General features: G+C 22.7%; 1 protein-coding gene across 1 annotated transcript in view; it reads right to left on the bottom strand.

Annotated features, from left to right (window-relative positions):
• LOC105360585 (myosin light chain kinase, smooth muscle-like) overlaps positions 1–27,717 on the bottom strand; it is a 49,805-nt gene that overhangs the window by 5,790 nt on the left and 16,298 nt on the right. Inside the window, exons 3-9 of the mRNA XM_011497527.1 lie at positions 23,066–23,231; positions 22,169–22,322; positions 20,814–21,141; positions 20,342–20,514; positions 18,088–19,185; positions 4,637–4,799; positions 350–724 (exon numbers count right to left, since the gene is read on the bottom strand). Of these exons, the coding sequence (XP_011495829.1) occupies positions 350–724; positions 4,637–4,799; positions 18,088–19,185; positions 20,342–20,514; positions 20,814–21,141; positions 22,169–22,322; positions 23,066–23,231 (2,457 nt within the window). The remainder of the gene's footprint in view (positions 1–349; positions 725–4,636; positions 4,800–18,087; positions 19,186–20,341; positions 20,515–20,813; positions 21,142–22,168; positions 22,323–23,065; positions 23,232–27,717) is intronic.

The raw sequence follows: 27,717 nt of genomic DNA, 5'->3' as shown, positions 1-27,717 counted from the left end.
AATGACAAGAAGATATTATTAACGCAAAATGAATATATAAATTGCTTTTAGGAATGTTTTAAATGCTAATATACAATTATGTTTTATTTAAGGTGTTAACAATTTATTAATTCGTCAAAATAGTTTCAATAGTACATTTGAAATGTAAAAGTTTCGTTAAAAAAAGAGAAAAAAAATCCTAATTTGAATTTTAAAAAGCTCGAATATGTAAGAATAAAGTCTAAATTTCCAATAAAATTCAATTAAATAAAGGATATTAATTAAATATGAATTAAATAAATTAAATGAATTAAAAATATATAAATTAAATAAATGTGATATTTCCAGAAGCTACGCAAATCACGTTTACCATCTTCCAAGCTAGCCTCGTCCTCCTCGACCTTGAGCTTATCCTCGGCGTGATCCATGTTGAGAAAAGGTATTTTGAAGGGCCGGGACTCGGGGCTGGGATCCCCGGGCCCGTGAACGTTAAGGGCACGCACGCGAAATACGTAGGTGGCACCTGCGCGTAACCCCCTAGCTTCGTGCCTCAGGCGATGGCAGTTTTCGGCAACGGTGCGCCAGCTGAGTTCTCCGATACGTCGGCGTTCGAGAGTATAGCCGCTGAGAGCACAGCCTCCGTCGTAAGCCGGCGAGCACCAAGTGACACTGACGCCGTAGTCGCTCGAGTCGCGGCGCTGCAGCGAAGTTACACTCGGCGGATCACAAGGCGGTTCCGGTGGACCTAGATAATTTAAGATATTTGTTTACTTCGTTCTCCTTATTTTAAAGGATTGACGACGCCGAAGCAAGATTAAACTCTTGTTTAGCGTTTCTCTACTATTTTCTACTATTAATTCTACTAATATCTACATATATCAGCGATAAGCTTAATTTCATATTTTTGAGGTTAAATTTTACTGGTAACATAATTAGTTCAAATAAGGATCTATGGATACATTGCAAACATAACAATAGACTTGTGCGCGCTTGTAAAATTTTTCCAAAATTTAATAGCTTGTCTGAGCGAGTTTTGTTCAAATTCAAAAATTCATATTACACATGCTTCTATTTGTAAAAGAAAATTAAGGATCGGACACTAAATGGTTAAAAACACTTGTAAATACTTGTAAATATAATTTCAAAATAATTAAAAATGTGTTTAATGTGGAAACTACTCTCTTCAGAAGTAATTATTTTCGTTTAAAATGTATTTAATTTATTTTGACAAATAAAATATAAAAATAAAATGTACTGTACGTATTCAAAAATTTATTTTAGGATGAATTTTAACTATACAATCAAATTAATTTTTTTATTAATTGTTATAAAATTCAGTCTACGTTAATATATATTGTAATATGATATATTACTTTGATAACAGATATTTTCATAACAGAATATTAATATTGGCTGTACATAGATTTGCATAAAAATTCTTTTATATCTACTCATCAAAAGGCAAATTATTAGATAACTTAATATTATTAATTTTAAATTTCAATTTCTTAATTATGTATTATAAAAAATGTAAGTAAATTTATCGGCCTTAAATATAGGTATCTATAAATATAAAATGTTACAATACAAAGAATTAAAATATATATATTAAATACTAAAACATCGGTGTTAAGGGTAATAATAATATATTAAATACCGCAGGTATAACTAATGTTAAAAATCTACTTTAAGAAAACGTATAAAAATTTTTTTTGTAATAATAATATAATTAATTTTATTTTTTAATTAATGTAATTACACTAAAATTATTAATTATTAAACTTCCATATAAAAGTATATTATTATGTATGCTTAATAGAAATAGTAATTATGATTATTTCTTAATATTTCTTTTGTACATTCATATCTACATAATTAATAACTAAAATAATTAATAAATATATTTCAATTCAATCTCAAAATAACGTTAATCAATACAATCTTGTTTCATAATTACTTTTATTTAATTTATAAAATATATATTATTTGTGAAAAAGGAAATAATAATCTATTTCTTTCTTCATTATAAATAAATGTAGAAATTCTTTACAATTATCAAAATTTGTTGTATTTTTTATATTATTATTTATTATAAAATATAAAATATGTATATATAATATAATATAATATAAATATAAATATAAATATATAATATAAAATATGTATATAAAATATATATGCGATATTTTTTATAAAAAAATAAACACAGAAAAATTTTCAATAATTCTAAAAATAATAAAGACTATACACTTATAAAATAGTTCATTTTTCAGATCTAAATTTCATACAGATAGATAATGAATGTCGACTAAATTAAATTTTGAATTACAAGGAAAATTAATTTAATTTCGCTTTCAAATTTAAAGTACAAATCCATAATTTTTTGGAAAATCAAATTGAATTATACTCTTAATGATATTATAAATTTAAATAATTCAATTTTTATATTCATATAAGTAAATGATTAATATTCAATTGTACAGTATTTATTTGGTTAACTACTTGAATAAATTGCCAATTAATTTTCTTATAAATTGCTTTTAACTTTGTATTATATATATATATATATTGAAATTTTTTAACGAAACTTTATTATTATTTATATATAAAAAGTCAATATATTTTTTCATTATATTGATAAGTATTACAAAAAGGAGATACTTTAGATGTATATATAATATTGACTTATAAACTTATAAAGTTGCTTAAGAAATAAATTTTTAATATATTATGCCTGAAAATTATTTTCATAATATTACAAATATTTTTCTATTTTTTATCTAATAAAAGTATCTATGATGGATTCGTTTTTAAATACAAATTGTAGAAGAACATTCGTTACTATTAAAAAAAGAATGAACCTATATTATGAATACAGCATCGAGTTTGATGGAAAAATAAGTATTTGCATTGAAATTGGGTTCAGAAGTCTAGAAATTAACATTTATGCAAAAGTTATTGATTTCCGATTATATTATTGTTTATATCATATATAATATATAAAGTATATTTTACAAATTATATTTATAAATATTATAAACGATCAATTTATCTCGTATCTTGTTCGAAGCTATATATTTCAAAAAAGTTTTTTAAAGTAATATTTAAAATTAAAGAATAATTCATTTTATAAATGACTGACTGTTTTAGTTATTTTTATTCAATTCCGTTATGTATTTATTTATTTAAATAAATTTTATTTATTTAACTGATTTTTTGATAATTATTCAATTTTTATATATTAAATAAAATATATATAAATAAAAATTTGTTTAAGTTATTCTAAATTCTATAGAGGATCCTTAAAAGAACAGAGCAAGGCCTATTAATGATTATATGTACGTATTTATTGTAATTTCAGATTCAGTTTCAATTGTAAATATTTCAATATATTACTCATCGTATTATAATTAATAAAAATTATGAAATCTAATACTAGAATCTTTAGTTTACCAAAAGTAAACAAGTTTTTAAAATCTTAATTCGTGTTATAATTATTCTTAAATTTTATAATGCTATAATTGATTTAAATAAATTTTGTTTTCAATTTTATATTAATATTTACGTTATGAATATGATTGGTTATTGTTTTTCTCTTTTAAAACCACAATTTAAGGTAGGTTCACGTATAATAATTTTAGATATTTGTGATATTATTTATTTAAATAACATATATTGTAAAACTTTACAACTTACTCATCTAATATTCTATACCAATGAAAAATATGCATTTAAAATATATAAAGGAAATTAAAATAAAAGTAGAAATATTAGTAATTATAATGATTGATTTAATCGTAATAATCGAAATGTAGACTACAAAAACTTACCTCGGCCTCTATTACATAATTTTACTACATTTTTTTATCTATTATCTATTAAGAGTAAATATAGTTACTGTATAAAACTTTGCTGTTAATAAAAATGTAGATAAAAATAGCCCAGAAGACTTGTACGTCTATTCTTTTGAAGCCGATCTCCTAACAAAAAGAACTTCCCGTATATATATGGTCATACTATAACTACGATATGACGAGATGCACTTGATATGTAGTGTTAATTATCTTTTTTTTAATTCTCTCTCTATATCTCTGTCTCTGTCTCTGTCTCTGTCTCTCTCTCTCTCTCTCTCTCTCTCTCTTTCTCTATCTGTCTACTTTTCTGTGTGTGTATGAGTGAGTGAATGAGCGTGTATATATTGAATACATACTTTATATTTGCTGTGCTATTATTATAAATTGTATAAATAAAAACAACTAACCATATTACATTTATATAGTATTATATACTAATTGAGCAAAACATAAATACCGTATGAACTTAATATATTGTAATTTAATTTGGTTAATGAGAATGCATTCAATATATCAAATATAGTTATAAATCGAATTATAATACAGTACGAAACGATAAAAATAAAACGATATAAAATTTTGTGCATACCTTATTTGTTATATTAAAAAAGCGATAAATAGCAGAGTTCGCTAACAAATGAATTCGCCAACGTTATGTACAATATTAAAATATAAAAATCCAAATTTTGAAAATTCGAGTTTACCGTCAGAAATAGACATTATTTAGCTATACTCCCAACAAAGTAAGTACTCCTAAACAAAGTTAGGATAGCAATTAATGATAGTAAGGATACGAAACTTACCTTCAACGGCAACACTGGCAAAACGACAATCACTTCCGAGGATATTTTCGACGGCAACAGCATACTTTCCGGCCTGGTCCCCGGTGATGCCAACAAGCGTCAATTGAGAGATGCCGACAGTATTCTCTATTAGCGTCCTCCCTGAATTCACCAGTTCTCGACCCTACAAAATTTACATAGATAATCATCAATGTATTGCACGTACAAGTTATAACAGGTCGAGTTAACGAAAGTCGCGTAAATTTCCGACACATGTAGTAGATGCTGATTGCTGTTAATCGTCCTTCTAAGTTAGACTAATGCGTAATCCATGAAATAATGAAATCATCTCATAGGCTCTTCTCGCTACTTTAAACTATTCGATTTTCTTGTACTTACTTACAACCCCTCGAAATATTAATGTTTCATGTATTATTTTGTATTTTATTCACGATTATTGAAAAATAAAATTATGAAAGCCTTGAGATCGAATTTCTTAACTATATTAAAAAGAATTAGTTTCAATAAACAAAAATTTTGCTTACTCATTAAGTATAAAAAATGATGACTTAGTTTAATATGAATTTTAAAAAATGTGCAAGCATCAAGTACAATTAGACAAATCGTTAGCCTTCTTTATTCGAGTACTTCAATATATAGTTACATTATTAATGAATGATTTTGAACATTTTAAACGATTACTTAATTCGAAATAATAATTTTGATTTAATAAAAAGAAGCAAATGCAATTCATTGTGTCAATGAAATTCTATGAAAAGCTTATATACTCGCATTCTATCCAAACAGAGGAAAATCAAGTACGTCTGCTCCGAGACAAAGCAACAAATCGAACAAATTGCGTAAGCAAGATGGTTTAATAGCGTACAACTCAGTAACTCCACTCCGCGAAACCGAGGTTGTAGGGCCGTGGAGAAACGTCGGCAAAACAACGCTGCTTCACGGCTCGTTTAAAGGTGGCGCGTAATTCAATACCGCGGACGCCTCGTTCGGTTGGATATCGAGTGTCGAGCGCAGCTTTTTCGCTCTGACACTTAAGTGGCAAGGTCGTCTAGGGATCTTGTATTCATTTGAATCTCTTCTTCGTCGGCTTACTTGCTTAACTCTCTCTTTATGAAGAGCATGCCGTAATGTAAAACGAACTTGATATGTTTTGTGGCACAAGAATGTCTGCCTTGCATTAAATAACTAATTTTATTAAATTTCAAATATTGAATTGAGTATTTTTTAAACTTATGTACTTAAAATTATTTACGCAAGTTTTTGTACTCTAAGTATATTAATAGAAGAGCGATATTAAATCGATGAGTTAGTAAGGTGTTATGAATGTATTACGTATTAAACGTAGCTTTAAATATTATGTTTTAATTTTCTTTCTTACAAAAATCTTTTATTATAAGTTGTAATTCTAATATAAATAGTAAAAGATGACATTTTAAGAACAACAAAAATGTTAATTTTCACATTCTTAAAACTGATATGTCTAAAAATTGATAATTATTTTACTTGTTGGTAAATATAAATAGAGACAATACAAAATTAATCAAAATTTGATTTTTTATTTTCTTGAGTAGAATTTACCTTACAGGAAAAATAATGAAAATTTAATGTTTCTTTCGGATTGAATGTATTTAAAAAAGTAATAATTTAATGATTACAAAAATACATTAAATGATAAAGTATTTTTTATATTCTTTTTACATATTTTTTATATATACTTTTAATTATTTTAATTGTTTAAACTTTAGAAATTTTCGAAAATGTAAGATTTAGCAAAATGTTATCCATAATTATATTATTAATATTAATGAGTATAATTATATTGAATTGAGTTTTTAGCGTAATTAAAAAAAACAAATTATGAAAAAATAATGTTAAAATAATTTATTGAAAATTATTGGCATACGAAATACTAGTCCAATCCAAAATTATAAAAAGATTATGACAAATCCATTATTAACTAATTTGAAAAATCATATTAATTTTATAAGTATAAAAATTTTACTTCCCCAGTCAAAACTTTCAATATATGATTTATAGTATATTTTTCAATATTCTTAGTCTTACATTTAATTCTACATAGTATTCAATTAATCTCAAATACAAATGTATAATTTTATAAGTAGGAGTAATTTAATCTTTACTTATAATTAGTTCTCTCAATTAAGAAATTTTATTTGTTATTTTTCATTAAAATTGTTTTAAAAAACATATGTTTATATTTAACGACGCTTTAAATAAATATGAAACAATATTACATTTTGCTTTTTCAATAATATATACATGTGCTTAAACTTTTATATTAATTTTATTCTAAAGGCCATACTTAATGTATTTACACTATTTTAAGAATATATTATTGGTTCATCAATAATGCCCAAGTGTATAAAACAAAAAAATTAAAAATTATGTTTTAACACTATAATATGATTGTTGACTGTAAAACAGATTGAAAAAAATTATAATTTATGAAGTCAATACATTCAGAATAATTAAAACGTTTTTTTTATTAAGGCAACTGTATTATTACTAGATAGCAATGAATTTACTAGATAGGCAGAAAACCCTTGTATTCTATCTATTTATTAATTTATTACAAAAGCTTGCTTTTACAAACATTTTGGCCCGAATGATTTATTTTAATTTTGTAGGATTCTACAAATTATTATATTTCCAAACTTTTTCTTATATTTAAAAAATATTATTAAATAAATACTTGAAGCAAAATATGACAAAGATAAATTATGATTTTCAAATTCGAATAATTTTATTGCAAACTTCACTTGTAATTTTATTCTAATAATGATATCAATTCATAATCTATTATAGGATTAATTTTATTCATAAAGTACAAAGACACACTATCTAAATGTAATTTTGTTGTAGTATAATTTATTTGTAAGAAATAGTACTTTTATATAAAGTATTTTTAATTTACTAATTCATAAATTAATAATTATGATAAGACAGAAAATTACAAATAAATTATATTGCAAATATAAATTTAAATAAATATAAATATATATATAGATATATATATAAATATATTAAAGATAAAGGATTTCCATTTACACAAATTAAAATTAAAAGTGAAGTAAAGTTTATACTTGTCATTTTATTCATTAAACAATTTTTTTATCTCTTTTGTGCCAAAATTAAATATGCAAATAAATACTAACAAGTATAAATGTCGTGTAATAAACTGAATTACTATAGTCTTAATGTAGAGCATTTTTAAATATAGTTTAATATAGTATTTCAGAGGTAATTAAAATATTACAAAAAATTATTATCTATAACTTATATATATATATATATATATATATATATATAAGTAGTAAATAGTGAGTAAAAAGACAATAAATACAAATATATATGAAAATTTTTTAAGAACCATTTTGATGTGTTGAATCTTTTAAAAATGTATTGTGACTAAATATTATACAATATTTTTAAATTCATATTGTATGAATATTTGTAAGTGTTAGGGTATGAATTAAGAATTAAATTTATAATAATGAGTAAGAAAATTATTAAAATTTTTTTTATTAGTATACAAGATTTCTTTACGTTGATATCATTTAATTCAATAAATAAATTATTATGTATCGTAAGTACTCTAATTTAAAGTCACTACCATTGAATTCAAATCTAAAACAAACATTATTATTTAAGCTTATGTAAATAATATTTTTTAATGATGTATTAAAGCAATTATTATAATACAAAATTATATTTGTCATTTGCTTCTTTATAAGTAAATAACTTTGATTATAGAATTTTAATTTCTTTCACAATAATATATATATATATATATTATAAATTATTCTAACACTCTAAATAAATTCTTGTATTAAATATAACAAATTTATTTAATAATTATATGCTTATAAATAATTTTTATTATATTTGTAATTCATAATATTTGAAGGAATTAAATGAGTTTTTAAAGATTCTACCAATTAGTAATTTTAGAGTGTGAACATGCACAAAATATATAATACAAGTTTTATAAAATATGAATGAAATATTTATTTTTACTCTTGATGTACAATATAAAAATATACTAAATATTTTATCGACAATTGTTCTATTATTTTACAACGAAACAATGAAACATACTTTTACAATTACTGCCCCTTACAATTAATTAATGTTTATTTTTCATTTAATGATCTATTTGTATAATAAAAATATGATATATTTTAATATTGGATCCGAAAATTATTATATTTATTAAGTAGTCGAAAAATATAGATATAAACTACAATAAAGTTATTTAAAACAATATTGATAAAATTATCGTTAATTTTATACTGAATTACTCAAATTACGTGTATAAAATATTTGGTCAATACATGTTCGATATGTGCAAATATTGTATCATTAAACTGAATTATAAGAAAAAAAAAACGCCAAACTGTTGCATGTGGTGATGATATGCTTGCGAGTTATCGATATTTTCACTTTCTTGAATGTGCGTAGCTGATTCAGCGGTCGGCAACGCATAATAACGGGATATACGTTTGCTCAACACGTGTTTTTCTTGGTTCTGCTTTTACTTAGTTTTGTATTTTATCAAAACTTACTCATTACCAATGCCACATACATATTTGTTAGATATTTGTGTAAAGGTTTCGTGTTTTGGTTCTTGGGTTGTTTAATCTAGTTTCTTTTTCAGATTAAAACTCTTACTAAAGTGTATTTTAGTTGTAAATTTTATGTACATTTTTCTTTTTTCTGCACTGTATTCAAGTTTTGAGTTGTGAAATTTTTGCAATAAGGTACAGTGCTTTTGAATTTTTATGAAAAACTGCTATTATCATTTAAAAGTGAAACAGTAACTTGAAGAATCTTTTAATTTTAATGTAAATAATAAATTTTCATATTTCCAATTTTTATTTTATTTTTAGAACTTTATAAGATTTATATAATTGTATTTTATAAACTCCAATCATCATATATCGTTTTTCAACATAAATTTAGTCTAACATATTTATAAAATTGATAAAAACGTTTTTGAGTTCTCTAATAAGTAGTGATACATTAGTTATTATTTAGTTTTTAAAATAAAAATTTAATATTTTTCAATTTATTTAATTCATTATATTTACATAACAAGTTTGAAATAAAAAATTTATGATACTTTTATTTTATATTTTTTATGATACTTTGTAAAGCTATTACACATTTGGTAAGCCAAAAAGAAAAATCTAAGAGTTCAGAAAATCAAGAAACTCGAATATAAACTTTATCACTATACATATTATAGAGCAAGTACCTACTGTTTGTCGTATCAGATTTAAAACATCGATATATTCGAAAAAATCAGAATAAGTAATGTTCAATATGAAAGTTCGATCAAAACATTTATTAAATTGACTATTAAAATTACGTAGCGTAATTAAACTCACAACTGAAATTAAATATTCGCACCTTTCCTTATCTTTTATGATAATGCCGGCTTAGCGGTCAAAGCACTTTGATTGTGATATGCCTTGGAACGCGACAATCGTTTCTCTCTCTCTCTCTCTCTCTTTCTTTCTCACTTTTAAAAGATACTAGCTTATCGAAAAATTAGCTGTGAATCGTAGTGGAATGAATATGCACACCGGTATGGCGCTCGGGAGGCACGCGAGTGAGCGCTTCGAACGACGCCGAGAAACTAAAGCTCAGAGCGTGGAACTGTGCACTCGCACCTACAGAAAAACAACAAGTTGTACAGAAGAGTAAATCCAAGTGTGGATTGCTGATGATCGACACGCTCGATAAACGTCGAAGTCGAATCTACATGCCGTCTTTGTTTATAGCCGCATCAGGGATAATGCACCATTATTTTACATAAAGTTTATTTCAAATGATTTCATATCTCGTCTGAAATATATCATTTTCAATGAACAGATGATAATATAATTTTATAATTTTTTTGCTACTAACAGATAATTTTTGCTAGTTCATTATTTTAATTTTAATAAATATACAATATCAGTAAAGCTGTTGTAATGATACATGTATTATCAGATTTTGTTTAATATACAAGATGCATATAACAAATAAATTAAATTATTAATTAAACTACAGCCAGAAAGATGTAACGTTGACTGTAAAAAGTAACTTCATGAAAAATTCAAAGAATATCTGATTCTCTCTGAGGTAACTTGAAGATTCCAAATTAAACAATAAAATAAGTGAGTCAAATATATATTATATCGAGTTCAAAAGTATATAACTGAATGCTAATGTTATACATACATCAATAAAATCACTTTTTTCTACATATAGTCATACATATAAAGTGACTTATTTACAATTTTTAAAGATATTTATATAAAAATTTGTATTTTTTATTTTTATCTAATAAATATTTTTCATACTTAATTAATAAATTAATCATTGAAAATAATTATCATCTTTATTCATACAGTAAAGGAACTTCAAAAGTAAAAATTCAAAAGTAAGAGAACTTTGATATTCCTAATGAAAGTATTCACGTACAAATATACTTTCTAATGTTTTGGATACTTACCTGAACAATCTGCCATATAGATGACAGATTTTAAAGGAAACTTCTTTACATAAACATATATTTACAATGTTTTTTCTTAACACCTGTGATTATAGTAACATGTAAATTATAGCCATAAAGAGTAATTTCAATTATATTTTCCTTATATGTAGAAAATATTAAAACCTGTACCAATTTCAAGACTAGAATGAAAAATTTGATTCAATTCTTTGTTCTTAGTTTTATAGCTTACAAACAACAATGCACAATATCCATGAAAAATATAATTAGTACGACATAACATAATGCACAGTAGCTCATTTTGTCTTTCAAACAGCTGGCGCTTTTATAAAGAAGCGTTATTAACGTTTCGACAAAGCCTAGTTCGATTGATTTACGCAACGTTTCCTCTCTCTAATCCCTCCTACTCTGAGACTCTCTCTCTCTCTCTCTCTCTCTCAATTTATTTGTCACTTCTCATTGATTAATGCGCAATATTAATTGATAGTATATGTTGACGTTATAATGGTCATTATGATGTGACACAAGGATGAATAGATTTGAGCGTACTAAACGCAAATAAAGTGAAATGATTTATTAAAATTATGAATTATTAATAACGATGGTTTTTTAATTAAAATTAAAGAAAAAAATGTATCCATTTATTGTAAGAAAATTTTTGATAAAAATTCTTGTGTATAGTCAGTTCTTTAAAAAATTGTTTTAGTATATTTATATGTAAATTCAATTAGAAATGTATATTGAAATTATTTATTATAATATCTTATTATTGAATATAAATACAGCGAATCAATTAATACAAAATTGTTTCTACATAATTAAATAAATAAACGAAAAATTAGTCATGAATTCTCCTGTAATATAATTAATTATGGAATTACTCCAATTATAATTAAATATTTATAATTATAATTAATATCCAATTATAATTAAATATAATTAAATATAAATTTTAATATTAATGTTTTTGTATTATTATCATTAGATTATAAATAATCTATTTAAATTTGCATTCTGATGTATTTTACTTTCGAAATTAAATTCTTTGGTATCATTACAGGAACTATCCTAAATATAAATTTCATGCAGCTTATACATGTTTTTTTAGTATTTCAAATTATTCTAGATAATAATGTTCGGATTTTTATAATTCATCAACTATTTTATTTATTCTTATTTTTATAATTTATAAAATTACTTAACGATATTCATTGTAAAATATAAGTTAAGTATTGAATGATCATAATAAAATTTTTTTATATATGTAAACCAAGCATATTAATTTTGTATCAGTAATACCTTGTTCATTCATTTTTATTTAGTAATTATCCATGTAACGACTGCATTAAATATATAAATAATACTTCGATTAAATCAGAGTCTCTTTATGTGCAATATGCAGCATTGATAAAAATTTTCATACTGTATATTAATTTTATAATTATTTCAATAATTACACATTATATGTATTAACTGTTGAATACTGAAAATAAAAAATTTGTAATTTTGGATACATAAAAGTATGTATTAATTCTGATAAAGTAACATCAAATAAATGATTATTATTTTTAAATTGTATAAAGTTATTTTACGTTCTATAAAAATTAATTTTAATAACGTAAAATTTATTTATAATTTCATAGAATAAACAAATATTCATTAACTTTTTTACAGAATTATTATATTTTGCAAATTCAAATGTAAACGTGCATTTCATTATCATTATATATATTTACATTAAGCAAATATTTATACTAATGCTGAAAAAAAATAGAAAAATCAGCTTTGCAAAGATACGTAATAAATATACATGATCATAAATTAAGAATAAGTATTATTTAGTCAAAATATTCTTCTTTAATATAATCGCTAAAATATATTAAATTTCAATTATATTAAATTTACTATCAAAATTTTAATAATAAAGATATAATACTAAGATATTATGCAAAGATGTAATACTCATTATCTTACTATCTAGCATTACACCAAAACTGAATTAATGATTGATTTTTAATTTTTGTGATCATTTATGTTACTAAAATAGACAGAAAATAAAAGAAAAAAACCACAATCAGCAAATTATTTCAAAGTATTATTAATTATTTATATATTCAATATTCAATTTATATATATTCAAAGTATTATAACACTACAAATTTATATTACTATTATAAAAATAAACATATAAAGAATGTATTATTAAACAAAAGAAAATTAGTTCTAATTATGAACTCAATATTGTTTAAAAATAGTTATATGTATTATATAATAAAAGAAATGTTTATGCACATAATTTTATTAATTTTATTTTACAGAGAAAACATTTATGTTAAAAAATATAAGATATATGTGTATTTAAAAAAAAAAAATTATTTATATATTATATTATATATATATATATATATATATCTATTTGTATACTGTATATATTAATATATTATATACATGTCGAAATACATAATATATGTAAATGTGAATTTCAAATAATGAATTCAATGTAATTCCAAATAACTAATGCTAAACACTTTGTACTAGTGTAAAATTAAAACATTATTAGAATAAAATTTACAATATATTTGACAAATTCAAATAAAAAAAAAGAACTACTTTCAAAATTCAAATTATAATGTAAATAAAAACATTTTAAATTATTTAATAATTTATGAAATATAATTGTTAGGATTTTGGAAACAGTAAATTTAATTATATTCTATCTAATTATTGCTTAAACGGTTTAGTATAAGTAACATTTATTGTATAAATATTAATTAAAAAATATAATAATGATTTCTATTGATTTTAAAATCAAATATTCATATTCCAGAATATTAGCTATTTCTTATTATTTAATATCGAAAAATAATTATTTGAAATTGGATTCAAAATCGGGTGAAGGTAAAAATGTTACATTGATATGATTCAGTATATTCAATAAAGCACCGATTTACCAATACAATGTATATAGAATGTCGTAGATAACATTTAAAATTTTGTAAGAATTACAATTTCATTTTCTGTATTAAATTTTGTAATTATTAATATTTTAAAGCTTAAAATAAATAACAATATATACTATTAAATAACAATTAAAATAATGTTATAATCTAACTATATTATTTTTTAATCAGACTTTTTCTTGAAAAATGAGTTTCCAAATGCTTTTAACGTCTTATAATTATTGAATCAAATAACAACGTTTGAATATAAAAAAAATTAATTTTTTAGTTAAAAAAGATCAATTTAATTGTATTTATTCTTATTTATGCATTGAACAAATATGTATTAAATACTTAATATAATTGCCAACTATAGTGAATTTTTTAGCACAGTGAACCAATGTGTTTGATTTAAGTAAAGTAAACGAAAGATGATTATTTAACATAAATTACGTATTAAAATTATATTTCTATCAATAAAATAATTTACAATCAATTTTATTTTAATCAATTCTTAATTTATCAATTATTAGTAAATATTATTTTGTAACTTTATTTTTATTTTCCATAGAGTTCTATTACAAAATCAATACTGCGAAATCGCTCACTCTCAAACTTCAGAGTAACATAAGATTGTCCAATCCCCCCAGCAATGACACTGGGATGAGCACCGAAACCATTCTGATGCTGATCTAGAGCTTTAATATGCGTAATTCTGGATACACCATCTCCAGATAAAGTTTTTGTAACGGTGACTATTTTTCCCAAGTAACTCTCTTCTTTTACTACATGTTCGCGTTGCAGTAGATAATCACCGGACTCTCGAGCACCAACGGTTAAGTCGTTTGAAATTGCCGCAATGATAGACAAATATGAGGTTGCGAGAAAAGCGATAAGAAGCATTCGTTGTAATGCCATTTTTATAGTTTGACTGAATTCTGTTTAAAAAAATTTCAAATTTCAAATTATAAATCTATTATTGTAATTGCATTAGTAACCATAATTTTGAATACGATTAACACGATTAATGAGAAGAAATATAATTTATCTATCTTTTGAATATACTTAGTAAAGTCTATCATAAATTGTTACAAAAATGTTATTAATTGGTTTTCACTAATAGTGTCATATCCAATAATTAACTTACAGTGGAGCGATAATTTTTCAAATTTTTATTAAAATATTCTAAATAGCAATTTTATAATTTAAATTCAAATGTAAATAGAATTTTCTATCGCAAAATAAAATAGGTTAAATAAGAAAAATTTGTACATAATAGCAATTTGTATATATTGAATGTTGTATTAAACATATAAAAGTTTAATGTAAGTAAATATCAATATAGTTACAAATACTATCTATTGTACTATAATTTTTAAGGACTTCAAATATATTTATTTCATCAAAAATAATGTAATTTTTTATTTATCAAAAGCTTTTCATTTGTTTGAATTTGTAATTAATCATGATAATGAAAATATTAAATTATAATATTATTAATATGTAGATATATTTATAAATGTAAGATATATTAAATCTAATTCAACAATAAATTTGTAAATAATGAACGTTTCTTAATAGCTTTATAGAGCTATATATAGAACAAAATTTAAGGCTTTCTTAAAAAAATTCTTAAAAAAACTTACCCGATTAAATCGTAACAAATTTTATGAATAATTTCAAGCAACTATATTTATTTAACTGACCAGTTCATTTAATAAGACTTGCTTTTATACCACTACTTTTTCTTATCAATAAGTATGCTTCCTAAATCAATGACTCATTTAATTTATAAAATTATACATTGCATCGATAGAACATAATCAATAGGAAAAGGCGAACTAAATGACTCGTTTGATTTTATGCATATTAATATTTCACTCTAAAACTAATATTGCTTGTTGTGTTTATTTTTGAAATTATACATATATATATATATTCATTATTTTTTAAAAACAAATAAAATATAAATGTGTAAAAACGTAACATATAGTACGATAGATTAATTCTTATTTTTTAATAAGTATAAGATTATTTAAATTGATTTTGGTCAAGGCAAATGGTTTTGAAATTTGCTATGAATAGACAAAGTCTAACTAGTTCAATTCCAAGAATATTTAAAAATTATGTATTATATCATTTTCATAAAGACGTACGAATAAATTATTAATAAATTAATATTTTTAATCGAAAATATTTGAATAAATAAGAATATTTATACTACATTCAGCACAATTTAAAATATCTGATTTTAATGATGTTTATTATTTCAGTGACATTAGTAGCCAAACTTTTAATATTACATTTATTGATAGAATTAAATTTGTTTCAGATTTCTAAATTAATGTTCATCACTATTTCTCTCTCTCTCTCTCTCTCTCTCTCCTTCTATCCATAATATAATATTTGATATATAATATAATAAATGTATCATGGAGAATAAAAAATTAGTATTCTATTATATAGATCTATAGGGACATTGTCAGAGATAAAGAAACCATTAAATATAATAGAAATTAGAAATTTTATCCCCAAAAACATAATAATTTACAAATAAAATTACAATGATGCAGCACTGCAAATTCGTGATTCGAAATTATTCTATTAAATGGGATAAATACTTACGAATTATAATAACCTTTGAAAAATAGATATTTAATATACTCATAATCATTTTAAAATTAATATGAGACTATATTTAAAAGTAGCTTCACAAAAATGTTTCTATTTTCATGTAGGTTTTTATGAATATTCTACTTTATTCTATTGACAAATCACTATTTGTGAAAATCTTCTTATAAATGTAGAAGTGTAAAAATTTTTTACCATTTACAAAGTACAAAGATTTTCGTACAAATAGGGAAAGTTAAATAATTATGTAATTTGTTTTGAAAGTTTGATATCAATAGTAAATTTCGTGTATAAATGACGTATACAGAATGGTAAAATAGCATGGCTATTTGAAATTACATTTTAATTATTAATTGCATACTTGAATAATAAACTCAATAACCAACTATCAGTTTAGAATAATTGTATATTACTTACATTTAAATGGGATTTATTTTTAAACATGAAGTTTTACTTTAAATGGTATAAATTATTTAATAAAATATTGAATAAATACAAAGTAAATGAAATTTAAAGAATGATTTGTATGAAATGTTCATTCATTTTTCGATTTCATAAATTTAAGAAAATGTTAATTTGCTTTTACTTTAAAATAATAATTCTATAATACGTATTATTACAGATTATTGAAAATTATTGATTATAAATTAGTGACATATAATGTTTATATTTCTAAATTATTTCGAAGGTAGCATACATACGTGTAATGCGCGCATACATATATATATATATATATATAGATATATATATATAATAAAAATCATGAAACTTTTGACAATAAATAATATACTTTGAGTGTTTATCAAAAATTTCACTTTTTAAATACATTTGCTTTTTCAATGGTACTGGTTTTTCAACAAATGATATAGAAGATTGTAATAATGGTAAATCAAATGCATCATTAATTAATATTCAGACAGATATAAGTATACATCGTCATCGGTTTAAATTATTTAAAATTATGTATTCATGTATAGAATATGGATTAAAAAATTGAACTTCAAATGATTAATATTAAATTTTAAGAGTGAGGTCAGAAATTCTTACTACTAGAAAGTTGTTGAAACTTTGACTCTAAATTCATTACAATTTTAATAATTTATATTCGTTTTTTATATGACTTTGCTGTGTAATGTTTCATATTAAATAATTTTGCAACGAAAAATATTCAAATTTGGGTATTGAAAGAATGAGAAATATGGAATAAATAATTACATTCATCCTTTTATATATCGTTAATAGATACAATAAAAGATATTCAGTTTATAAATTCTAATACACGTGCTACGCCGATTGCATAATGCACTAAATAATAGTCATATATAGTCATGCACTTAAATAATATGCGAATAACTTACTGCTTGCATCCACTTGACGGTTGGATCGGGATGACCTTCGTATGCAACCTCCAATACAATTGTTGATCCCCTTAACGTTATTACATCATCAGGTGGTCGTAGAACCAAAGCTGGTACTTGTTTACGATTCACGAAAATTCCTCTTTGTTGTTTTATCAAACGATTTTTCACCTCATGGTTATTTGTTCCAGATAAAGATGATAATTCTCTACTAATATGTGGTGTAATTTTTTCATTTTTCTTATTATTAGTATTGTTCTTATGAGTACTCAGATCACATTCGTTAATATCTATAGTAGAATTGGATCGAGAATTTTTAAAACTTGAGATCCTTTTTATAGAGAGGCGTTCTTTGTTTGCTTCTTTAATAGATGAAACTAATTGCTGAAATTTTCGTTCTTTCTCTTTATTAATTTGTTCTTCACTTAGGTTTACTGGAGTAACGATATTTTCTGTTAGTAGAATTTCAACTACAGTTGCATCGATTTCCTTATTAACATCCGTATTTCGCGGCACACATTCCTTTTCTACTTGTACTGCATTTAGATGAACTTTCCCAACATCTTCAATATTTATTTCAACAATTTCCGTTGATGTAGAATCCAGCTTTTTCGTGAGAGATTTCTTTCCTAGTTTCTTTTCACGACATGGGCTTTCTCGAATAGTTCGTTCATCCTTTAATATTTTATCAATAGATTTTACACGAATCTGACCATTGGTTAATTTATTATCAGTTGAATATTTTTCGTATTCGTAATCCTCAGGAGAATTTCTTGGTTTTGGAGTTAAGCGTGTGAAACTCGAGGCTCTCTTCTTTGGATCGACGCTATTCTTATTCACATGTAAATTCGGCATTGATAATTCATTTGTCTTTCGAGTAGCATTTTCTTTCAATCTTGGCAAACTGCGTGATCTCGGCTCCAGGTATTTCAACAGATTATCGCGAATTCGAAAAGATGAAGTCGACCTGAGACGCAATTGGGTACTTGAGCTTATAGATGGTCCTCGAGTTATCGATACTATGCAACGTATCTCGCCGCAGTCACGATGTGTTATCGATGGTATTCTTAATATGCTTGTGGAGCCATCCCTTTCGATCTTAAGACCAATATTTGTTTTCATTTAATTTTACAATATTATTATTATTATTATTATTATTATTATTATTATTATTATTATTGTTATTATTATTATTATTATTATTATTATTATTGGATTTCAATTGAGAAAAAATTAAATAATTAAATGATCTTTAATTATATGAAATATATGCAAACTTTATCATGCTTAAAAAAATACAAATATCAAAAATAAATATAAATATCGAAAAAAATGAAAATATATACGATATCGAAATATAGATCGATATGGAATTATAATACTTATAATTGAATAATGATTTACATTGCATTAATTTAGTGAAGCATTTAGTTTAGCTAAAGGGTGAATGGTCTGTAAGCATAAAACAATTTTAAACTTAGAGAAAAATTTTTAAGAAGAAAGCTTGTATATTAAAATTTGTATATAGGATTAAAAGATTTGTTCCAAAATTATTTAAAACTCAAACTTAGACAAAGTTTAATAATTATTCTAAAACCGAAACTTCTTTACATTTTTATACATAAAAACTATATTATTAATGAACGAAACAAAACACGTATTTTCTAATCGATAACTTCAAATTAATTATGTTATTCAAACTGACAGTTTCCATACAGTAAAATTATCGAATATTTATATCGAACTAAAATAAACTATCAATTATATTCATAATTAAATTATTAAAAACATTTAAGAATATTTTTTTTATAAACTTGTTTCTATTAGTATTTTAAATTATTATTCAATTAATTTGTAATAATACTGCATTGAAAATTGTGACTAAAGAATGACAATATTTTCATATATATTCTTATATAATTACGTAACTTACAATAAACTTTTTATATCATAATATTAAATATAATTTATTTTAATATAATTGTAATTACTTTATACTTTTGATTTTGAATAATTGATTAAAAATACTTAAATATATCATAATCAAACGGAAACAATTATTTCGAATACTTATTGATTTAAAAGCTTTCGTAATTTTTCAGATATAAATTAATATTTTTCATAATTTTCATTAATTTGTGAAAAAAATCTAAATAATGATAAAATTTTTTATTATTTCACCAACGTTTAATTCAATTTATATAAAGGTGATTTTATAATTAAAATTGTAATTTTTTATTTTAAATGTACTTGCTTTGTATCTACAGTCTTCGTGTGCGCTTTTTCCATTAATCGTCCAATCGATATCAATCGAACGATTACATTGAATTCTCGCACAGAAACACGCTGTCTCACCCTTTGCAGCCAAAACTGCTACTGGTGTCTTTACAAAACTTAGTATCGAATTTGATGATGCACTCTTGTAATCTACAGAAATTATTAATTATTTTAGTAAAAACAATTTACATAAATTATACATATTTTGTTTTAATTATTTTAAATAAAACTATATATTTTATTAAATAAAGCTAAATTTATTCGCTAATTTTAAAACATCTTTAATATTAAAATAAAAATGAACTAAGTATAGTTGCAATTTATCTATATATTTATTTATTTACTTGTTATTTATAATTTAAGAATAATTAGATTAACGATAAATGAGATGAATAATATTTTTCATAGACATATTTCATGAATGTAAAATGGATTATAAATATATATACCTTGAACAATGAATAGACCACGGCTAGTGACTTCGCCATATATGTTTTTCACAATGCACATGTAGTCACCGGCATCATGGGGATGAATATTAAGAAATCTAAGCGCAATGCCACCGTCCTCATAGATAATATATCGGTAACAATCACTCTCGGCGATCTCACGCCCGTCTTTGAGCCAAAGGAGTGTAAATGGAGGTGTACCTGCGAGCCTTGCTTGTAACTCGTACGAGTGACCTTCCATCACGATAGATTTGCTAAGGATGGGCTGCAGAAATTTTGGCGGCTCTCGATCCATTGTCGATGGATCATCAGTATTTAGTATTATTACCTATAAAATGAAAATAAGCTTTAAGCTGCATTTTAATTTCATTGCATGATCTTTGATACTTCCACTTTTACTATTCTTTTCTAAAAAATTATTCATTATTCTTTATTAGATGATGTCGACCTTGTTAAGTAATTTTTAAAAATAGGAATTAACATTTTACTTTTAAAATATTTGATATTAAGCAATGTAATATTTGCAAATTATAAATACAACTATATTTAAAGTAGGAAATATTTACACACGTAGTTAGATAACCGAATGTAAATTTACTTAGGACATATTTTTTATAATTTAAATGATTTCATAAAGTTAAATTTTTTTAAGATTACTAGAAAATTTATATTCGATTTATTGTAATTCTGTCACAACTATTATTAATAAACTTTAATTATTATTATTAACATTATTTACATTATTTATAAAAAAATTACTCTATTATATTTTTTATCGTGAAATTATTGCCATTAATATAAATGAATTAATATTTTTATTCCCTTTAAATATTATTTAGAAAATTAAATATAAAAATTATCTTCTTCATGGTATCAACATGTATTATTAAAGTATTTGCTTTATATCTAAAAAGTAAATTATAATTTTCATTAACATTTAAATGAGATTTGTTAAAATTTTTAACCGAGTATTAAAAATATGTAAACTATCACTATTATTTAAACATATACCTTAATTAAATTACAAATAAGGGTATTAAATTTTTTAACATAAATGTAATATTATTAAATATTATTGAATACATTACACATTTTTATCATGAAGGTAAAATATATTTTTGATGACTTGATATTTCTATCTTTAATTATTAGACATTGATAATACTTAAGCTAATTAATGGCAATAGTCATAACACATTTGATCATACATATGAATCTTAAATTCAATAAAAAACATTTTTATTCCTTTTTGTGTCATAAAAAGAAACGATATGAATAATAATATTATTCTATAAAATGAAATTTAAAAACTAAAAATCGGTGTGTATTGATTTAATAGAAACTCGATGGTAAACCTTGCAACTGCTCCTAGTTGAGCCAAGTAAATTTTTCGCTTCACAAACATATTCTCCGCCATCGCTATACTTAACACTCGATATCTCAAGGACAGCTCGCTCACCAACAAATGACTTTTTTATTCTGGGTGAGCACTCGAGTCTTGCTCCGTTTCTAAACAAATAATTATCACTTACATCAGCAATGATGCATACATTCTTGATAATCATAACATATATCTTTATATGAAAGATAACAAAACTGCTTGAAAGATATTTAATGCATTACAGTTTCTTAAAGAAATATACTGAAAATTTATAATTTCGAGTTTTATGACTTTATAGGTATACATAAAATAAAATAATGATAAATCAATTTATAAACATTGATAAATATTGAAAAAAAATTTAAGTTTTAATTTTCGAAATATTCCGATACTTTATATGAGTCGTTTATTATAGTATTTTATTAAATATTTTATACTAATGCAATTTATAAATTCAGGCACGTATTTCATATACAAGAAATATGTATCCTTATTAGTATAAGAAATAGCTAATAAAAATATTTTATCAATTGATAATTTAAGTTTACTTGATGATATTTCATACTTGATAACACTAGATAGTGCTTGATTGATATGCAATATATATATAAAGAACTGTGAATTCATAATGAATTAATTTATATATGAACTACTAAAATAATTTCTATTTATAAAGAATAGCGATATATAAACATAATACATGTGTAAAATAATAATTTCACTGTATTTTCAATATAGATCACCAAGTCATAAATATATATACATAAGTCTTTAAAAAGTGAAAACTCTGTTGTATTAATAAGTCTTAGTTCACTGTATTTATTTTAATTATACTATTTGCAATATAGATGAAAATAATAAACAATTTTACCTGTACCAAATTGCAGTTGGACTTGGAGAACCTCGTATGTCGCATTCCAACTGCAAACGTCCATTGAATCTTGTAGGCGTACTTAATAGACTCCTACTAAAAGTTGGATATGTTCGAGGTGATGCGCTTCTTGTTCTAATAGGTCGCGGAATCAAGGTATTTCGATCTGCAAACATAATTAAAAAGAAGTTTTTTATGCATTTTATATAAATTATGGTATCCGATAATCATGATATATGTATTGAAAAATGATCAATTATAGTATAATAAATATATATATTTATATAAAATAGTATAAAGAAAAACTAGGTTTTAAGCAAATTTCAAATATTATATCGAATATGGACTTATTATTGAGTTTATTAGCAAATTCTTTTTAATTGGCGTATTTACTATAAATTATGTCGCTAATATACAGTAAAAACATAAACAAATATTATCATTGAAACAATATATAATTTTGGTAGTATGTAGTTTAATAATGGTGGTTTCGTACTATTTCATAAAATATATAAATACTATAAATTATATCGTTTATTATATCTTCTATAAATGTATTTTTCAAAAAATAATTTTACATTTACAAAAATAATATATATATATATTAGAAATAATATATAAAGGAATAAACTATTAAATAACTATTAAAATGTACGAAAGGTTGATTTAATCAAAGTGTATATGATAGATATCGTTATTAATTATAAATTGTCGATAATGCATCATATTCAAAGTATAAGACATTGTAGACTCTTAATACTATACAGTAAATAATTATGGAAGATATGGGAGCATTTGAAAAATATTATTGCTCAATATCTGTCAGTCTGCAATGTAGTTCAATCTATTTCAAGCGTTCCACATGAAAAAGCTTATCGTCAAAGTATTAATTGACAACTTGTGATTAATTCAATCGTAGTTGAAAAGGTCATAACTTTTATTCCTTCAAGAAAATCCTATATATTAAACGACCAATTGATGAATTAAGATTTCGATCGATTTAACTAATTTATTATACGAATTGTAACTTAAAAAAATTTATTCTTAGATCAATGGTAAATAGATCGATCATAAAAATTAATAAATACATATTTTTCTTGCATACTTTTAAAATTATATAACAGAAATTCTAAATTTCTCTCGCATTGAATACTAAATTAAAATTCTCAAGCATTGAAATACCGAACTAACAAAACAATTCTTAGGATAATTTGAAAACAGAAATCTCATGCTAACTTTACATCATGCACTCTCATAGCAATTTACCATTCATCATATTAAGCTCTGTGTAAACAGTAAAAAATAAACCGCCTAACCGATATTATAAGAATTTATATTATTTAATACGTATTTTTTAATGTTTTATATCAATCTCCAGCAAAAGTGAACTTTCATACATCGACCTAGTTAATACATATTGTTTTAAATGTATGAATTTTCAACAATTAGTGAAAATAATAGTATAGAAAGCTAATTATAAAATAATAGTTCTATATTATAAAAAAAAAAACATTAACTCCAATTTTTATTTTACAGGTTGATGGCCTCTATCGCACAATTAGTCGGTTCGTTAAAAATTCTTATATTCAATTATAATAGCACTTTACATTTATTATAGGATAATTATTCATTAAATATAAAAGATGCTTCATTATATATAAATGTACATACTTTTATTTTAGTTTACATATATTATATATTCTTGTCTTCACATATTTAATACAGTAAATATAAATAATATATTTTTACTTGAAAAAGATGAAAAAATTGTTATTTTTATAATAGAAAATAATAATTTACTGTTGTATACTAATTTTAATTATTTTTTATTTTCAAGTAAAGACTTAAAATAAATAAATTTTTTATATTTAATTTTATTTTTTATTTTATAATTATAAGACATATAGTTTAATAAAATATAGTTAATATTTAATTTAATAAAATATTTTTTATCAAAATCCATAAAACAATAATTATTTTTAGTGTACACCGTAATAGTTTTGATTAATATTATTTTTTTTTTTTTCAATGAAATTATACTTAAATTATGAATATATTAATTACAATTTATTTAATATTTTTTATTAATAATAGTAGTATAATAAGTTAATTATATATTTAATATTTTATGATATTAACTTAAAGCATAAAAAATATAAAAATAAGATATCGTGAGATGTAGGTTTCATGATGTATATAAAACGTATATATATATATATATATACATATATCTAGTTTATTTTCTGTCGTATAGTTTTCAATTTTTCTTTGATAAAATTTTAATGATACCTTCATTTAATTGAGGACAATCCTTCAAATCTATCATGAAGCTTCGACTTTGCCACCATTTTATTTTGTATTATTATTTATTTCTCAACATGTATTAACATTTTCCAATATTATAAGAATTATAAACACCAGTTACAAACCATAAGTTACAAACAAGAATTAACTTCAGAAATACAACTGAATTATTTCGTAATGAGACGGCTTTCTTCATTTCAGTTCTTTCTTGATTCAACATTCGCACAGATATTGGATTTTTACATGGATCAGATGATAACATTTTCTATGGCCTTGACTACATAGAAAGTATGCCGTATTAGTGTCTTTTAATTACACAGTTGAAGTACTTAGTAAATTATGATTTCTCATTTAGAGTTACATTCTAAAGCGACATACTACTCGCCCTGTAAGTGAATGTACATATGAACTTAGATTAAGAACATTGGAAAAGATTAAAATGGCTTACTAGAGGGATCTGTAATAACTAATAAAGTTTTACTAGTAATCATTATACTTATTATATCATTGAATTCAAAATACTTCTCATAAAGAATTTAATTTGGAAAATTTTGAAATGGTTATATTCGGTAAGAAAATCGCATTAGAAATGAACAATCAAACGATTACCAATTTACGAAAAGATATATATTTTGTCGATGGCATTCATACAATTTTAAAGATACATTTTATATATGTTAATAAAAGAAGTATATTATTCTTAATAATTTTCTACTTGTATGTTTTACAGTTTTCAAATATAACGTTTATTAGGTGATAATCGTAATGTTAAAATAAACTTGATAAAACAATAAATATATATACTATAAAATGGATTCTATCTCTGTTATTATTGGTCATAAAAGTAAGATACAAAAAAAGCTAAAAGTTAATATATCTAAGTTATTTTATTTTAATTTATTTGATCCTTTTACTTTGATAGTAAGAATAATTCAGTAGATAATAATTATGTTAATTATGGGTAAGAATGAATTTAAAACTTATTAATAAATATTATATTAAAAGGCAATAATAAGAAAACAACTATTATAATTTATTCAATTATATTTATATTAATAAATATTTATATCTCTTGGATATTAAAATACCGTTTAGTATTTTTTGAAAATTCATGAATTTTAAATAGAACTAAATTATAATACACAAAAAAATATTATACTAGTTGTAAATGTTATTAAATAATAATTATAAGTATAATATTATAGAAAAATCTAATCACTATTGAAATTAAGTAATTTGCTCTATAGAGATGTTATTGTAGGATAATGAATTTGTACAAGTACATGAGTAAGTATATAATATTATTAACATTTAAAATTAATGAGCTAATATTGATGTTACTAACGATGAATAAAAAGTAAAAGCAATATATTTGCAGTTTTATTAAATACTACGCTTTTTATGAAATATATGCATGAATTGTTGATATTCGAAATAAACTGCGAAGGATTTCTTAATAATAGAACGGAATTACTTTTTTTATAATTGCTAAATTTATATTCAAATTTTTCATGACTTGGACATCATTCTTTAGCTGCTTAAATGATCAGCACATATTTCTATCTAAAAATCTAAATCTAAATTATTTGTTATCTAAAATACATAAAATTTATATGAAATATTTAATCTGAAAAACATTACATATATATTGCTTTTATTTTAATTATTGTATTAATATGTAAAATTTATGAAATGATACAATAAAATGGTGAGAAAACAACATTTATAAATTATAAATTAAGTTATTTGTGACTATTTATTAGTTTGACGACTATATGATAAAACAAATTTAAACATTTAAATGATTAACCATAAAAACTGTGTAATTAAGTAATTAAACAATTAAAGTACGACCTTTATTATGCAATTTTGAATATTATTATTGTTCGATAAATATAATGACAAAAAATAATTCTTTTATATATTTATATAAATGTTATTAAGTATATACAATTGTTAAATCTAAAATCGAATCATCATCAGCTATAGATATATAAAAGATAGGTAATAAAATCAAACAAAAGCTTTATTATTATATATAAGAAATAACTTTAAAATATATGATAAATCATATTTAGAGTATATGATTTAACTGTTTATTCTGTTTCAAAATTAGTTGATATAATATAATCATATTTACATTTAACAAAATTTTGTAAAATTAAATCATTTTCAAATAGTACTAAAATTTGATGATGTAAGTATGTATTGATATATTATTAATAATATTTTTTAAATTAAACGATCTTACCTATTTTACTTCACATTTTTTAAACAATACACTATTGCAATAAATATATCGGGCAGCGTGCGTATAATGAAAACAAGGAAAATTGCTTAAAAAAACG

The sequence above is a fragment of the Ceratosolen solmsi genome, unplaced genomic scaffold (assembly GCF_000503995.2).
Source record: "Ceratosolen solmsi marchali unplaced genomic scaffold, CerSol_1.0 scaffold47, whole genome shotgun sequence".
NCBI lineage: Eukaryota > Metazoa > Arthropoda > Insecta > Hymenoptera > Agaonidae > Ceratosolen > Ceratosolen solmsi.
This window is presented reverse-complemented; position numbering and strand designations above follow the sequence as displayed.